Here is an 18,647-nt window from a genome sequence, read left to right on the forward strand (position 1 = left end):
TCCCTGCTAAAAATAGCAACATTTTAGGCAGATATTTCAGTCCTGACTTGAATTCATTAATTATTCACTTCATCTGCATTTTTTTTAGCATCATCATAAATTTCTATCTTTGCAAGAACAGTACTTCCCCATGCCCTGAAGGAGAAATTTTAAAATAGCCTCTCTTTATCTGGCAGGTTTGATGGATCATGACAGTGCTGTGGTACACTTAACCAGCAGACCTTGAATAAGGGGGTTTGCATTGTACTGCGCTCTGGATGAGTTCAATGGATTTCAAGCTTACAAATTAAATCTTTATTTTACAAGCTTATCCTGGTTTTACTTTTCATCCTCTTACAACACAGCTACATCTCTTTTGTCCTTCATCAAAATTCTCAGAAATTCATGTATTGACAGTAGGCAAATACTTCAACATGAATTTGACAGAGCAATCAGGATGCAGGTTCAGATTTGTAGGGACACTAATAATCACACTTTCAGAGAAGTGAAATAATTTCTTTATAAATTTATCAAACCATTTCCTTCTAGGACACCTAGAAATTCTGGTTGTAGTCAGAGACCACTGGAGGAAATCGGTGTTGGTGAATTTGGATCAGGCCCTGTAAATAATGTGGGGACCAAAATCCCAGCATATCCTTCTTCCCATGCCCTGGGAGATCCTTACACTAATGGCTCATCTAGTACCATGACAGACAGAAACCAATACCCACTAGGATGGTCATCTATCTACTACCACAACACTACTTAACACTAGCTTACACTCACGTTTTGAGCACACATGCCTTTATTCAAGCCAGTGAGCATAACACAGGGGTGAGGCTGGTCCATCCTGCCAACAAGCACCTTCTTGCCTCACCAGCTTAGGATGAGAAACTCTTGCTGAAAGTCAGCTCTCCCAGTATGGGAAGGAGATGGTGTTTCCTGATCGCAAGTGCCTTGCATTTCCCCTTCTGGCTTTTGACAGTGACTTTTAGAAAGTCCCTGTACGCACAGTCAAAAAGCAAGATTTAGCCGTAGAATACAGCAATTTTTCCATACTGTTATTCTAGCAACTGACTTCTCTATCATTTTTCCAGTGCCAATATTCCCTTGCACCATACTTAATGTCACTAGACATCTTTGTCAAAGGCTGACACAAATACCAAACATACCCAACTGGAACAGCTGTGGAAAGTAATCGGCATTCCTGTGAAAGGGGAGGCTGCCTGCCTTGATCAAATGGTTTAATTCAGGGGCCAAATAAAGAGGTGACCTCAAAATTATATGAATCAGATGTTGCACCACATACCACATGTTTTCTATGAGGACTGTTCATAGAGCATTCCGCTACAAAGTGATTGATTCTCATTTTACTACATTTCCACACTTTACCTGGGTTTTTTAACCTGTTATTTAACTCAGAATGTTCAAATTGGACCTTGCAAGGTCCTGCACCTGGGTCGGGGCAACCCCTGGTATCAATTCAGGCTTGGGGATGAAGGGATTGAGAGCAGCCCTGTGGAGAAGCACTTGGGGCTACTGGTGGATGAAAAGCTGGACGTGAGCTGGCAATGTGTGCTCGCAGCCCAGGCCAACCGAATCCTGGGCTGCATCAGAAGAAGCGTGGCCAGCAGGTCGAGGGAGGTGGTTCTGCCCCTCTGCTCTGCTCTGGTGAGACCCCACCTGGAGTACTGCGTCCAGCTCTGGAGCCCTCAGCACAGGAAAGACATGGACCTGTTGGAGCGGGTCCGGGGGGGGGGACTCCTCTGGGGGAGCACCGCTCCTGTGCAGAAAGGCTGAGAGAGTTGGGGTTGTTCAGCCTGGAGAAGAGAAGGCTCCGGGAAGACCTTGCTGTGGCCTTTCAATACTTAAAGGGGGCTTATAAGAAAGATAGGGACAAACTTTTTAGTAGGGCCTGTTGCAACAGAACAAGGGGTAATGGTTTTAAACTAAAAGAGGGTAGATTCAGACTAGATATAAGGAAGACATTTTTTACGATGAGGGTGGTGAAACAGTGGAACAGGTTGCCCAGAGAGGTGGTAGATACCGCATCCCTGGAAACATTCAAGGTCAGGCTGGACAGGGCTCTGAGCAACCTGATCTAGTTGAAGATGTCCCTGCTCTTGCAGGGGGGTTGGACTAGATGACCTTTAAAGGTCCCTTCCAACCCAAACGATTCTATGATTCGATTCTATAATTCTATGATTCGATTCTATAATTCTATGATTCTAAATAATTGAATTGTGCAAAGATGCACTATCACAAGGGTGGAAACCCAAGGCAGATTTAATTCAGAAGTCTGCTCATGCCTGGTCAGTGTTAGCAAGCCCAGAATCCCTTTTCCTTCCTACATTCTCCACCATCTAACCAAGGAGAAAAATAATTATGCTATCCTATTTCCAGGTAGATCGATTAAAAGTGAGATTGTAAATTAATAAAGTGGATTGTTACAGCCATCACAACAAAAGATTTGCCAGATTGTTTAAAAATAGACATCCCTCTGAAGCAGCTAATTGGAAATAAGTGGAAATAGGCGAAACACATGTACACTGCCCACAGAATGGTTTCATGACTCTAAAGAATGGTAAGACATTTGTGCTGCTTAGTAGTTGAAAGCACAGTACAGGCAGGGTCCTGTATAAAACATCAATATTCTTTTTCCTTTTAAATAACCTTACAGAGCTAAATCTCCAATTTATTCTGTAACATGACAAAAGGAAACCTCTTCAGACTATCATTCCTAAAATCACAACAAAAACATTTCATGTCTAGCAAACTATTCTGTTCCATGCCACGGATGGTTTTCCCTTTTGCAAACTGCTACACTGATTCAACAGGGACACTTCACAAGGAAACACCTAATCCAGAAGTCCAAACAACTATTAACAAGAAGTGTATCTGATGTAGTCAGCACTTGACCTACATACCTGCTGCACGTTATCACCGTGTTAATCCACCCTGTTTTAATAAAATCATGTTTAAATAGTCTCCTAAATAAGTTCATGCAAATCCCTCATTATGGCTATATGATATTAATAAAAACTGCGTATGTAGTGAAGAGAAACAACAAAAAAAACCCTATTCTCTTCCAAAGTCATTTCTTTGCTGTTCTGCCTGCAAACACACACATTTTACATGCAGTTGGCCCTTCCCAGGCTGTAATGCAAACAGCCTCTAGAACATACTACGTTCAGCTAATAATTAACACTCATCCAGAGTTGTCATAAATAAAGGTGTAGTTTAGCATTTGCCGTGGTGTAGTCTGATCTCCCACGTTAAGCCTGTTAGTCTCTGGCCGAGTGGACAACCTCCAGCCACGAGAAGCCAAACACCGGTGTCCGAGCAGCACCACTTTCCTTTCCGCGTTAGACAGCAGTGCGAGGCAAGCCCTGCACGTTGAGCGTCTGACTTGGCAAATGTCACAGAGTTTTCTTTGAACAGTTTCTCCAAGCAGTGTTTTTTTCAGAATGCTGTTTGTTTTAATAATTTGACAGAACACGGGAAAAAAGAAGAAAAAAAAGTCTGCAAAAAGGACTAGCGGACATTTTTCATGTGTTTGTGTCAGTGCTCCTCAACGAGCACTGCAGGGCCAGAAGAGAGACCAAGCAAACAGCCGGGCACCCACGCTGCCACTCACACGCATTTCATGCCCCGTGGCACTTTTTATAGGATAGGGAAATTCAGCAAGGTGTCCTGGCAAAACCACAGTTGGGCAATTGCATTCTCCCTACCTGAGGTCACCTTGTACTTTCACAGAGATGGAGTATTCATCTTAGTTTCTCCTCCTAAACTTCTAATTAATTTGTATAAAGTTTTTATTATACATAAATCCCCACTTACCAAAAAAAAAAACAAAAAAGTGTGACTGTTCTGTACTGCTGCTGCTGCCATGGAGCAGTTATGAGAGTGCTTAAAAATTAATAACTTTCATACAAAAAGCTTGTAAAGTTCCCAAGACCCGGCAGAACCTGGTGCCCTTGGGAGCGTTATCATCAAACGCCGCAGTAGCTACACAGATACAGACACCGTGGTGCTTCCATGTCCCGATGAAGGCAACAGAAAAGCAGAGCTTCCTGAACAACGCAAGCAGGCTTCAGCATCAACAATAAAATCCCTGGAGACTGTCAGTGCAGCAGGGATTTTATTGCTTCTCCCTTTTGCCCCATTGCCCCTCTTTTCCCACTCCCATGCCCTCCACACCATCATGGACCTCCTCTGGAGGGACCAGACTGGGAACCAGCACTACGCTATCCCAGAGTTGTTTACAGAGCTCTTCTGACATGAGCTGCAGGAGGATGAGATGCCAATTAAGCCTCCATCCATTTTTGCCACTGCCAAATCCACAGCTCTTGCTTTTTCTGATATCCACTCCTTTGAGATTTCAAGTTTGCAGCATCTGTCAAGCTTTAAGCATGCCCTTCCTGGACATGAAATCATTCTAGGAAGAGTAACCCCACTGCGCCTGAGCTCGCAGCTGCCAGCACAGGCTGCCTACCAGCAGCCATGCTTACATCCGTAGAGGTTTGATTTAGATCTGCCCAGCCAAGTGCATTAGATGAAAACTCATTTTCACCTAAACACCCAGGGTCTGCCCGTGCTGCTGTTGGAAGTTATGACAAAGCTCCAGGGACAGGCCTCGGGCCACGTAAGCTGTCACGGCACCATTTCTCTGGGAGCTGAAGAGCTTCCTTCTCCACGCCACAACGGAGCTTCTCCGGGATGAAGTCAACTCTCAAAAAACAAACGAACAAGCAGGTGTGTTCCCCTCCCCTCCGCGCCAGCAGGACCGGGCCCACACTGTGCCATTTACTAGTCATACTTCTGACCTCTATTTTATTTTTGGTTTCCCTGGCACAATCAAGAACTGCAGTCATCAATGTTATCTAAGTATCTAATTCATAACGCTTGGCTGAACCCTTCCAAGAATCAGAAAGCAAGGTGGTATGCAATCTGATACGGGGGCCGGAGCCAATTTTTAAAGAAGACAGGAGAAAAGTTCCTATCAGCTTAAATGGAACTTGGATCAGGCTTGCAATGATAAAAAGGCAACATATATTTTAAAACACTAAAAGAACCATTTCAGGCACGCTCAGATTTACTGAAAGCTGTAACCTGACCTACCCCGGCTCCACTCCACAAATTCTCTTCTGTCAAAAGACAACGTGTATGTCAAACCAGAGCTGTTATCCTACAGCTACACACACCCCCTTTAGCCTGAAATACTAGTTAAGTTTTTAACCGAATAGAGATTTTTAACTAAAACATGTTTTCCTTAAATACAGCTAAGATGGAGCATAGCATCAAAGTGTTCTGTCAGTATTTTTTACTTTGTTTTGTGGTTCTCTAAGCACAGAACGCTGGGTTAAAGGAAAGATAGCCCTCCTTTAGCCAAAAGTACTGCCTTTTGTAGGAGCAGCTAAACTCACATGCTGAAAGACATTGTAAAGTGGGTGATAAAAAGTACTTAATCTGCATGAGTCTTTACACCGAGTACCACCCAAACTGGATTTATCCATTGCTAGAGAAGCACCTCATCCCTCAGCTACAAGGTGTCATAAAAATAGCAGAACGCTCGAGGCCCTTCATAAAACACTCTGCCACAGGGACCAAACAATTATGACACATATGTAGTGATAAAAATGTATGCTATAGAAGTACTTCATGTTTTATTCTTTCAGCAAGATGATTTGGTCAAGGACTGATGAACAAAAGCCCATCTCTGTATTTTGTTATTGATTTTATGTAAAGCTACCTGCTAGGTTCTAGCTCAGAGGACAGGGACATTACTGACCACAGTGTCATTCTGGATGGGGATCATCAAACCAACAAAGCATCACAGGCTATCACATTTTTGAAAGATCCAGTCCTCCTCGCTGAAATGCCAAACATCCACGGGAGTCTTGGAAACCAGTAGATTTGCCAGAGAGATTTGAAAAATCTACAGTGCTTTGGTGGGCAGTGCAGCAAAGGGCTGGTGGCACTCTCAAATCTTTACCCAGCAGGACTCGATCGCATATTTGGTTTAAGTTGTTTAAAAATAAGGTCTTTTAATTTCCCACTTTTTTTGGACACAAAGGAAGGCCAGCATTTCAAAGAGCCGCTGCTGAAGAAAACATGTCACATCAGCCCTTTTACACAACAGTGCTCCTCTGCTGACAAGCATTTCTCATAAGCGGTCTCTCCAGAGATGACTCTTTGGGCACTTCCCCCACTCCTTTTCCTAGAGGCAATCCCACCATAAAGTAATGGATCTAGATACACAATTTTTAGCATTTCACTTTCTGAGTAGGACAAAAAAGATTTCCCTAAGATTTCTCAGAAAATCCATGTATCTTTGGTGCTGCTATGCCCTGCCTTAGGTTCTCAGTGATACAGCTGACCCCGCGCCTTTGGGAAACGCTGGAGGAAGTCGGGTGGCTCGGCTCCTCTGCGAGCCCCCTACTCCTCACACTCACATCAGTGGAGCCTGTCTTTCAATGGGCCAAACTTTAGCCATGCAGTTAATTTCAGCTTTGATGAAAGAAGTTGTCAATCTGCCTGAAAAAAAAAATAGATATATAATAACAACTTCAACAGAATTGGTGACTGAAGAGCTCAAAGACCAGGCAGTTGGTCTACCAGGTAGCAGCAGCACACAGACCTTCCAAAGAATTCAGATTTTTAAAGTATAAAGGAAAAAAAAAATGATTATTTGGTTTAAGCTTTACCACATTTGTATTTTCTAAAATGACTCAAAGGATTTTCCTGAAGTTCTCCCCAATAAGTTTCCTGTTGTGAGTCCAGGTTATACACTAGATGCTGTCCTAACAAGGGCATCAGCAGGCCAAAATTCCTTTGCTATTCAAAGGCAATAAAAATTTACATGTTAAAAGACTGTCTTTAGAATGCAGACTCTTACAGGCAGGAACCCTGTCTAGATTTAGGTTTTTAAAATTATGAATACAGTAGAGCTCTTACCTTGATCGGGGTCTGCTGACACAACCATAAAATTAATCGGTGGTTTTACAGGAGCAGGTCCAATTCTGCTTCTGTTAAAGTCAATGGCATTTCAACCGTAATAGAATCAAGCCAAAATTTCTCCTGAGTCACAGTTACAGTGCCTCCATAATTGTGTTAAATCTAAAGAGTAAAGTTTAGCAGATTGAAGATGCACAGCCTGGGCCAGACCTCAAAAGCATGCAGCATCCACAACAGAAGCCAAGTTTTTCCTCAGCAGCAGTCATGGAACATGGATACAAAATCTGATCTTCAAATCAAAACTAACGGCAGAGGTCTGCCTATATAAAAGGAATGGAAAAGAAACCAAAGGGCTTTATAAAAGGGGAAAAAATGGATTAGCACTGTAAAAAGCTTTATTTCTTAAGCTTTTTGAATGCGACACAAATGAACTGCGTTACCGCACATCACCAAATCAGCCTGAGCACATTCAAACTGCAAAGCAAATCTCAACCCAGACAAAATCCCTAACGAAGTCCCCGCAGGGCAGACTTCTTCTACTCTGTCTTTGAAAATGATGAATGGTGAAGTGGGAAAGAGTGCCACATTCACATCCCACTGGCTCCTGAGTCAGAAACAGAGCACATCAGATCTTTATCTGATGCAGCGAATAATCCCCAAGCGTATCTCAGTATGTCACTGCTGATGATGCTCTTTTAGCATGTCACTTCAACATAGTATTCTCAGATCAACTGAAGATGCTGAACCTTTTCACACCTCCGTATCATTAACACGGCTGGCTCCAGAAACATTGAGGGCTGCAGCAACTGGGGAGCTACACAACTGCAAAGAAGTGAATCTGAAGACATTCAAACTGAACGTGCCCAGCACTTGCTCGCTGCATAGGATTTGGGTTTGCAATGCAGTTATGCCGTTCTAACAACTACCCGCTGCCGACAGCACTGTACCCAACCTCTCTCCCATCCCGCACTGCAGCTGATTCCTCCACTGAGCACTAGTCCTTGCCCAAACAGGCAACAAGCCAGTGCAGGGAGCTAGGCCGGCACAGAAGCAACCCTACAAAAAAAAGGCAAGCTTTCTTCTGTGGCTTTAGATCCCTAAATTAGCCCCCTGACAGGTCAGATGAGTGCTGGTGTCAGAGCAAGGAAGGAAGCAGAAGCACGCAGTGGAGGCAGGGAACCAGGACTGCCCTTTCTGGAGGGGGGTTTCTGCAAGGTGTTAGATCACCTTGGCTGGCTCCTCAAGCAGCACCTCTAATCTCCCGGTTTTGTAAGAATACAAAATTCCAGACATCTTTAATTAGGGAAAAGCAAATCATTAAATTAAGGTTCGAGTAGGATCTTGCTTTACCAAAGCTCAGCTTTATATACAAACGCGCGCACACATAATTTACGTAGGAGATATTCTAACACTTTCCTGTCCCAGGCATGTAGTGAGAATCCCAGTTCAGCACAGAATTGCAGACCAAGGTAAGGAGATCACTGAGGGTTTTCTCTCATATAAAATTATCCTCAGACCTAGCAAGCATCTGGAATGAAGCCCTCTGAGGAAAATCAAAGACCTGAGGAAAAGTGTAGCATCTATCCCACAGGACACTACTAGCAGGTATCCCTCTTTGGTGACAGGTGTTATAATCTGTGAAATTCTGATTTTAAAAAGACTGAAGTCTTAGTTTAATAAGAACCACAGTAGTTTCAGTTTCACACAGAGCTCTCTCCCAGATTACCCAGTGTTAAGTGCATGGATTCACCTACCAATTCTTCCTATACCAGTACCCACATCTCAAAAGCCCTTTCTTTTCTACAAAGTCCTTCATACCTTGCTATCATTTTGCTGACTGGGTTGCAGTTTCTGGTACCTGTGAGGAACACCATTTAACAGTACCCAGCTTTCAGTAAGGCTGCCCATCCCAATTCAGAGAGAGGCTATCTACAAACGTGAAGTAGATGAGGTTGTAGACAAATCTTCCCAAGTAACTAAAGTTTCAGGGCTTTTCTCAGACCTATGCCTTCCACAAAGAAAAGGTCCACAATTACAAAGCTGTTTCCTACCGTGCAGTGCAGAGAGAAAGCAGTTTATGCTTCATCTCCCACCTCGCTGCAAAAATTGCTCAGGCCAGCTCAAAATCTCACTTCCTCATGACCTGAAACTTCCTCATTATCCAGCCTAAGCTTTCTTGTTACCCATTCAAACCAATTCGTTCTTGTCCTCTATTTCAAGGGCTTTTTTCCTCTCCTTGACATTAAACCTCAGTGTATTTACAGAGGCCAAGAGTGTACCCTCTCAGTTTTCATTCTGCAGGCTAAATAAGCCAAGATCTTCAGACTTTTGATAGTCTTTTCATCCCTCTGATCAGCCCAGTAAGCCCTTCCTGCACCTGTTCCAGTTTCAATTCATCTTCTTTAACACAAGTAACCATAACTGCACTTTGCATTTAGAATGGATCCTACCAGTGCCGTATGCAGTGGCACCGATAGAGCTCTCCATGAGCCCCATGTGTAAATATTTTGGGCGCTTTAGGTCACCAAGTCCCTTCTGCGAGGCAGCCTTCTGTGCTGAAAATACTTCCCAACTTTGCAACATCTGCAAATTTCAATAACACACTACTATTTTTTTATGACAAGATGTTTAATGTCCCTAATAAAAATAGGGAATAAAACCAGACCAAGGACCAATCCATAAAAACTCCACTAATAGCTTCACTCCAGCCTGATACCTTTCAACACTCCCCACTGCTGTCTTCTCTTCAGTTCTTTCACCATCCATCATACAAGTCTCCTAACACCCATTCCACCCACTGTAGCAAATGCTCTCTTCTGCCGGGTCGTACCTAACACAGCCCTGCAGACCAGCGCAACCCTAATTCCCATTTCTAGAAAAAGAAATTCCTACCAAAAATAAAATACTAGGCTTGCCTGAAACTATTCATCCAACTTCAGTACACTCACCTTGCATGTACGTTCAGGCCCTCCTCTATTCCTTCATTCAAGTGTGTTCCTACGCCCCGAGCACAACCCCGGTCAGACTGACAGCCCTGCAGCTTCCTAGGTCGTGCCCCTGGCCAAACACAAACCACACAGCCAGAGGTCCGCAAACACTCGAGGCTGGCAAACACCTGCATTGCCTCGGAAAGAAGCAATCCCTTCCTCACCCGGCCTTGCTCCCACCTTTGCACCACATCTTGCCGTGACCTGGAGGGGAACCACTGTGGCTGAAGACAGCCCTTCTGCTTGGCCAGGCTGTTTTCCAGTTCCCCGCTTCACTTCACCGGGCAGCAACAGAAACGCTTGTGCCAGCAGAAGAGAGGGGATGGATGGCTGGAGGGAAAATAGCCACTTCTTTTAGCAGTGGTGTCAGCTGCCCCTGCTCCCTTTGTTCATCACAAGACAGGGAATCCCCCAGCCCCATGTTATCACCCCAAGAAGTCTATCAGAAATACTGGCTAGCCCAGTTAGCAGCCACATTCAGACTATATTGCATTTACACTCCTGCCTGAATACACTGCGTTTGTAAAGACTCCTGTTCCCTTTTCATTTCTACAGCTTAAAAAGTTTTTGCCTCATATTTTAGTATATGTTTCAGGGCCCCAGCCAGCTTTATTGCAGCAATTTCCATTTTATCCCTGTGCTTCTACACCCCTAAGACACGTGCATTTCTGCAACCTGCCCTTCTCCCATTCCTCATAGACCCTCTGCCAAGCGCCCTCAGCCTATTAGTCTCCAAATCCTTCCCAGCAGTTTCACCCTTGCTGGCATACTGTTTCCCCAGGATTTCTGCATCTCTGACAAAGTTTCAAGTTTCCTTCACATTCAGAGCCATAAGCACCTTTTTGAACTGGTCCTCCTCAGATCTCGAAGTTTGCACTTTCAAATTAGCTACAGGCCTGCTTCTTGCAACTCTTCTGCTTAAAGCGGATTTACTCAGGAAGACGTGAGTCGCTGTCACTGCTAAAAGATACCATCAGGTTTTTGATCACGGCAGTGCCAGGTTTTCCTGAGCAACGCTGCTCGTGCAGAAAGCCTGACCACTCCTCGCAACTCAGCTGTCCCAGGAACTGCCCTCTGCCTCTCCACCATTTGTACTATTTACCAAAAGGCACTTTATTATTTTACACACAACCAGAAGGGTGTTAAACCTGCTGCCGTAGCTATTATCCTTCCTGGGATTTGACCACTCTCAGCCTAGAAGTCTGCGCCTTCACTCAAGGAAACTGCATTTAATTCTACCTCCAAAAATTGTTGTGTGCTGCAACTGTCCTGTGAGTTTCCAGGCTCACCTCAGCCACAGGTGCCTGCGTGTACACTGACGGACAGATAATCCAAGATTATTATTAAAAAAAATTCAATCAATCTGAAGCATATGGAATCACTTTAGATAGGAGGCGTTTAACACTAACAGGAAAGTCTGAATGATACTTCAGGGTAATTTATTTATCTATCCTATTCTTAGATATCTGCAGTGACCATATACTTGGCCCAAATGCTGTTCCCAACATGCACCTTCAACTTGTTTATTTTCTTCACGTTGTTTCCGTGCACCTTGACCTACCATTTGAAGGGCTGAACAATTCCCCTCCCGTATTTGCACGGGAACATAAAAGATATTTTTAGAACACAGCAAAACAAATCCTTACCTACACCAAGCAATTTTCAGTAAACTATGAAAAATTGTCCCTTTTTTGTCAAAAAGATTTCTGTTCACCTGTCTTTGTAGCTGCATAGTCCTTCCAAGACTGTGGGGACCCAAACAAAAGCACAAAACACTGCAGGTGCAGCCCTGCTGGGACAATAAAGAGGCATATCGTCACCTCCCTGCACACTTACTGGGAAAACATGTTTCTTCAAGGACAGTACTCTCTCTCTCCTCCTCCACCCTCTCCCCAGTAGTTTTAGGAGCAAAAGGCAGGCTTAGTGTCCCAAAAACATTGGGACAAACAAGTTTTCAGTTAATTTTTTGAAGGACAGCGATTTATTACCCTGTTATAACCAGTCCTAAATCTCACTTTGCTGCACACACCCTGTAAGTCTGAAACCCAGAGGTGAGGAGCCTCCCTCCCTGGCTCCAGATCTGGGCTCTTTGGCTCTGTCCCAGCTGCTCTGTGGGCATATGAAGCCTCTCTCCTTCTACCCTCCCCTCTCCTTCCAAGCACTCCTAGCCCTCTTCCCCTTCCCCAACAACTCCACCATCTCCACTCCTGCCTTCCTCCTCCCCCCTGCACAGTTCCCCTTGTAGCTGCTCCAGATCTTCCAACTCCCAATTTTCCTCCTGAACATCCAGCCTCAGCTGCCTTTTGCCACCTGCCAAGGACACAAGGAGCAATGGAGACACCAGCATTTCATAGAATCACAGAATGGTTTGGGTTGGAAGGGCTCTTTAAAGGTCATCTAGTCCAACCCCCGTGCAACGAGCAGGGACATCTTCAACTAGATCAGGTTGCTCAGAGCCCCGACCCACCTGACCTTGAATGTTTCCAGGGATGGGGCATCTACCACCTCTCTGTTCCAGTGTTTCACCACCCTCATTGCAAGAAATTTCTTCCTTAAATCTAGTCTGAGAATAGGAGTGGGACAAGTCCATGTCCATGGGAGGTCGGTGGGGCAGGGATGCCAGCAGTGGGATGTAGCACAACTCTTGACTGCAGGAGAGCCTGGGACAGCAAGAGCAGCTGAGGCGAGGGTGTCCCATGGTCCTGCTGTGCTCAAGGTAGCACAGGGCTGCCTCGGAGGACAGCCTGCAGTGAAAACGATGGGCACCCCGTGGTGTGGGTGCTCATCACTGCCTGCCATGTGGGTGCCAACTGTTGATATTCCCAAGGGCAGCGCTGCAGGGCAGCGTGAGGGTGGGAACAGCCCATGAAGGCATGAAGGTCATGGAACTGATCAGAAAGACCTCCCTCACTGTATGGCACGTCACTGAGGAGCACAGCTAAGACACATTTGCTAACACTCTTGCCAGAGGTGTTGCCAAGCGCCGTTTGGCATTCAGGAAGGAAAAAGGTCTTCGTGTCTCGTCTTAACACCCTTTGGGTCCTATCTGTAGTTTGGATTTTTCCTCCTCTCCAGTGACAAGCACAGTAGCTGTTGTGAAACATGATGAGTCATAGCTGCAGGCTGCAAGGGGAAGGCAAGGTAAAGGGAGAGCAGGAACAGAGTGAGATGGGAGGGAAAGCTTCTGTCACTAACCAGCCTCCAAGTCATCGCTGTGTGGCTACCACTGGCTTCTCTGCAGCACCCACAGATATCTTCAGCTTTCCCTGGATAAATCCGTGGGATGAAGAGGAACTTGAGAACAGCCACCCTGTGTTATACGTTGCTGCCTGAGAGCAGCATGAGAGTCACTGTGCTCTTTTAACCAGAAGATGCAGTAGGAACTGCCCCCGTAACGGTGGCAAGTTGGGAAGATTTTGTCAGGCAGCTAATCTAGGAGGAAAGCAGCACTTTGAAAAGGCCAAGAGGAACATGTCTGGATCAAGATATGCTGAAACTGCCTTTACTGTTGCCTTTCATGAAAATTGGCAGCGATCACCCATCCTGGCTGCTCTGCTTCGCCATATGTCCCATCTCCAGTGGCACCACAAATATGCTGGGAAAAATCTTCCTGTGCCAAATGTTTCAAACACAAATATAGAAGGATAGAAGTCTTTTAGGTCGCCGATTTGATTCACACCTAATATATTTTTCATGCAGTAATTTGAATATAAATATGATAGTGTCATAGACACAGGGTATCTATTCCGGCAGTGTCAAGTGCTGCAGTACTGAATGCCTGCAGAAACACGCCTGCAGGATCTACACCTGTGGGTCTAACCACAATGCTGATGTAGAGCAGGACCAGGTATTTCTTAGGTTGCTATTCAGCTGTGCATGGGAAACAGTCTTCCCACCTTAGAAAACACGTTCACAGCCTCGTAAGTGTACCTGATCCATGACAAAGTTGGTGCTACTCACGGCCCTTAGCGAAGAAACCAAGACAGAGGGACCCACCTCCCAGCACAGGCAGCACAAGGACAACTTGCTGGTGCGCCAGAACACTTCAACTCAAGTGACCGCTCCGCTTAATTCAGGTGAAAAATTTGAACCTCCGTCTATCACGTATCAGTCTCGAAACTAATTTCAGTTAAACTGGTCTTCTCTCTCACCAGAAAGATAATTCTGTGCTGGATTGTGCCTTGCTTCTGGTTCAAACTGCAACATTTATTCCTATCAGAGAACTTCGTTTTCAATTAATTGTATTTTTTTGACCAAAACCAAAAGGAAAACACTGTCACTTAAAAATGTCCAGCCAATTCTACACAAAAATCTGCTCTTAGGCCTGCTTATCTCAGTGTTTCCATGAGAGCTGACAGTTGCTGAAATATAGGCACTAGGATTGCTAGTGTTGACAAGGCTTTAAAGCATCATCACACTGAGTAGCCATTAGAGGTTATATTTCATTGGAAGTAATGTAATTCAATTACCATCACTCTTTAGTACGTCCCATCTCTGGAGGCTGACAATAAGCCATATCATCCATCAGATTTTAACCTGAACTTTGCATTCTGGCCCTATAGATTGCCAGTTCTCCATTATGAATAGCTTCATATTTTTAGCGTAATTTCTTAGGGAAAAGAGGTTATCCAATTATATTGTACATCCATCTGCCTGCCTGCCTGTCCTTCCTTAGCTTTTCAACCAGTTTCAATCAGGAGGCAAAGGTCTTCAAGAAAATTAAGTTCCTATCAGTTTTGCAACTAATCAGAGGCAGGGTAAAGAAGAGAAATCATTGGCATGTCCCACTTGGGACTGGTGAGCTATGTAATCCCTGCAAACTGACAGTCCAGTGAGCATGGACAGCTAACACTGTCTCTTTCTCCATGCAAGAAACACAAAAGGCTGGGGAATTTGTGTTACTGCAGGGACAGAAGGTCAGGGAGACCCATGTCTTGGCCCGTGAGACACAAACCCCTAGGAAAGCAGGCTCCTTTAGAACTGGTGTTCATGGAGCAACTATTTTATTAACGCAGTGAGCTTAGTAATTTACAAAGAATTTCTTGTGCATATTTCTTCAGCAAAGAATGTTTTGAGTAACCACTGACAGTCAAACATATTGCAAACACAAAATATAAATTGCACAGAAAAGTGATATAACATTTGCTTTCCCAAGCCTATGCATTTAAGCTCTATCAGTAACCACATTTTCTTTTTCTTAATATCTGAAGTGTAGAGTAACTGATTCACTATGTTTATCTGTTTAAACGATTTCTCTTACTAATGATTATCAACATTACTGATTCATATTACTGTTGTTCTGCCTTTTTGCTGCCTAACTGAACCATAAAAGTACTTCATGACTTCGCCAGTTCTTTATCCCATTCATCAGCTGCACAAGGAATTGTGACTTATGACAACTTACTCACTCCTCACAGGCAGCTTGTTTACATCTGTTATTGCATCCATTCCCTTCCTCTCTTCCTTTCCATCCTTCCAACCTTTTCCTCCTCCATATTGCCATTTATGCTAAATCCCTTTTCTTTGGCCTTTCCCACTCACTGGTTCTCACCGTCTCTGCATCTCCCCTTCTCCCATGTCCACACATTCTCCATCCCAGCCTTGCCCCTCATTCTACCACCTCTTTTTCTGCCTCCCACGTACACTGTCACGATCTGTACCTTCTGGCTTCCTCCCCTAGCCTGCTTTTTGCTCAGAAGACAGTCCCCTTCCCCTCTCTACCTTCCCTCTCTCACACAAAATGTTACTAGAAAGGGATCGGTGAACCTGAAGACCCCCATAAAAGCACTTCTGCTGGACCTTCCTGGTCTCGCTTCCTCACACTCCTCCATGGATCACATACATGGAAGCTGGACTTCCCTCCTACTCCTTTTGTTTTCACCTGCCCACTCATCACCATCTTCTCATGTTTCCTCCCACTCTCACTGCTGTCCCACCCAGTTCCCTTCCCACCCTTTTCCCAGTTACCGTTACTCCCCTCTGACACAGGTATCTTCAGCTACACCCAAAGCCACGCTCTATCACTTTAACTCCTTTTTGAGTGTCTCTCTTTGCAACGTTTACACCATCAGTCGACTACTGTCACCTTCTCCTCCATGCTTCTAATGAACCCCAGTGAATACACAGCCTCCCTTGACTTTAGACATCTGCTTACCCTTCAAACCTGCCATCTTCTTCCTCCAATACAACTGCTTCTCTAGTCCTTGTCAACTTTGGAGGTTGATACTTTACTGCCAAAGTATCAAAGAAGAGGTTGCCTTCTACTGTTTGGGGAGCTACCTGCTCAATTTCAGATTCCCCTTGCCCACGATCTACCCAGGCTATGAACCCCAGTGTACACCAGATGTCTCAAGTATTCCCAGGTAAGGGTCACATTGCACACACAAACACACACACACACACACACACACACACACATATGTGCAGGTAGCCTGGTTTGCCAGCCTAACCCACATCTGAAATACCAAGTTTTACTCCTCCCTCACACCCGTTACTCACTCCTGCTGCCATCCCGCAGGGACCACCAGCTGAAGTTTCAGGACGAGACCGCCAAGCCTCTTGCCCTCATTCCTAGACTTTTTATAACTTTTATCCACTCCTATTTCTCATTTTCTCACCCACATATGCCACCCTTTACCTCCCCCTCTACTTTCTTTTGTCAATTCCTAGAAAGCTCTCTGCCTACGCACGAAAGGCAGCGACTTTGTCTCTTTTTAGGTCTCTACAGAAAGGACAGGTTTACAAATCTTACAGTACATCCTTTAGTCTTCAGTGACCAGCTCTGGGCATCAGTCTCCATTGCTTGTATCTAAATTGTCGTCCGTCTGCATTACTCATTCCTGATTTCGTCACCTTTTCCCTCTCCCGTATTTGTTATACCACCCACAGGGTCTTGTTTCTAATTAGATTGCAAGATACTTAAAGCAGAAACAGTGCTTGTAGCACCTCGTGCAACAGGGGCTTGTAGGAGCTATCAAGTTTTTTTCCCACGGAACATAAGGATCATGACTACCCAAGACAAGTGGGAACTTACCGAGCCGTACAGTTCCCCTTTCTCATTCATTCCAAGGTAGAGTCCACTGTCGACTCCTCGGATGCTGACCAAGCCCACTGCTATACTGATAAATTCCAGTATACCTATAAAATGCAGGAAAAAACAAACAATGTACATGTTGTTTCCATTGAAAGATTTTTTTTTTTTTCAGATGTGACTGATCCCTGAGCAACAAGCAGCTATTTTCAAAGGTGTTTTCCCATTTTCAGAGTTGTTTGGAGGAAGATGAGGAACAAAGGAATATATCTTGAAGTACAATACTTGAACAGTGAAGTCCTCTGAGTCTCTGCTAGAATGATGCATTGCAGACAGCATGAACATACCAAATTAAAAGATTGCTCTCAATCTTTCTCATAATTTCTAAACACAAATCTAAAGCTCAGTCATATTCTGATTTGCACAACAATTAATACAGCCAAAGAAAAAAACCCCAAGTTTTTAGATTGCCAAAATTAGCAGTATTAAAGAACCTATGAAATTTGTCTTGCAAAATAAATTCTGAAAAAATACATTTGAATCAGAATTGTGAGATGAAAACAATGTTACACAGGGAACCAACATATCTACTTCCAGGCATCAATGAATCAGGAATACGTGGAAAGATTTACTCACAGTATGATCTTCCAGAGGCTTGAGAAATGAAAATCCTTAGTATAGTCCAGAGTCTCACACATTTCTGTCTAGATTTTAACCATCTCTCTGGTGTTGCTTTTTACTCATCTCAAATTTGAAAATTCAAATATTCTAAGCCTAAGTAATAGTGTATAAATTATTAAGTCTTCCTGTAACAGCAAGCTCACACAGACATTTGTGCACTAGAGATAAGGACATTTTGCAAAGAAGCACTGCTTCTCCAAAGCTCCTAGGTTCAGCATCAATGTGCATGGTACAGCAAGTGTCTGTATCAAATATCAGCTCATCTGGTTCTGAGGGTTTGGGGTTTTCTGGCAGCCTTCCCTGCAAATTGCTTACCACCTTCAGTGAGGATGCTACCAGCCAAACCTTGCATAAACCTAGAAGTCTTGTGGAAAAAAATGGGATTGCTTCCTATTTGGGAGCGTTCGTGTAAGACAGTAATAATCTCACAGGAGTTACCCAGCAACATTCAGAAGCACACTGCTGCGTTATGCTACTTTCTGAGCCACAAAATAAAGCACAGAGTAGCATTTTCAAGATATTTTGTGAATTTTCATGTCTAAGCACACCACGTAACTATTTTTAAAGCTTATTGGAAACTATGTTTACATGAAATAATAAAATAACATTATAGTATGTGTTGAGCCTCACGTGGCCAATAAAAAAGCACTTTTGTGGATTTTTTGAACAATTAATTTGGCATCTCCCGCAAAACAGTCGGGCACTAATCAATAACATACATGAATCCCATAAATCTAACACAGCACAAGTTGAAGCCAATAGGGAAAATTTACAGCCAAGCTAATGTAAAGATGAAATGTATTCCCTGTAAGGGACTATTGATCATTACCTTATATATTATTCAGTACTACAAACACCATAGTGTTATTGTTTTGATAGCCCTGTTTTAAGGCCTGGGCGTCTTAAATAATTCTCTACAAATGCACAAATCAAAAACACTAGGAGGAAATACTTAGTAATTATGGATTTTTGACGTAATAAAAAGTGGTAGCATGCTGTTTATCTGGTATATG

The 18,647-nt window shown here is 44.0% G+C and overlaps 1 protein-coding gene across 1 annotated transcript in view; it reads right to left on the bottom strand.

Moving 5' to 3' along the window:
* The window catches only part of FGF9 (fibroblast growth factor 9), a 30,616-nt gene that overhangs the window by 5,557 nt on the left and 6,412 nt on the right, over window positions 1-18,647 (bottom strand). The window contains exon 3 of the mRNA XM_075490914.1: window positions 16,957-17,060. Coding sequence (XP_075347029.1) covers window positions 16,957-17,060 — 104 coding nt within the window. The remainder of the gene's footprint in view (window positions 1-16,956; window positions 17,061-18,647) is intronic.

The sequence above is a fragment of the Mycteria americana genome, chromosome 1, assembly GCF_035582795.1.
Source record: "Mycteria americana isolate JAX WOST 10 ecotype Jacksonville Zoo and Gardens chromosome 1, USCA_MyAme_1.0, whole genome shotgun sequence".
Lineage (NCBI taxonomy): Eukaryota > Metazoa > Chordata > Aves > Ciconiiformes > Ciconiidae > Mycteria > Mycteria americana.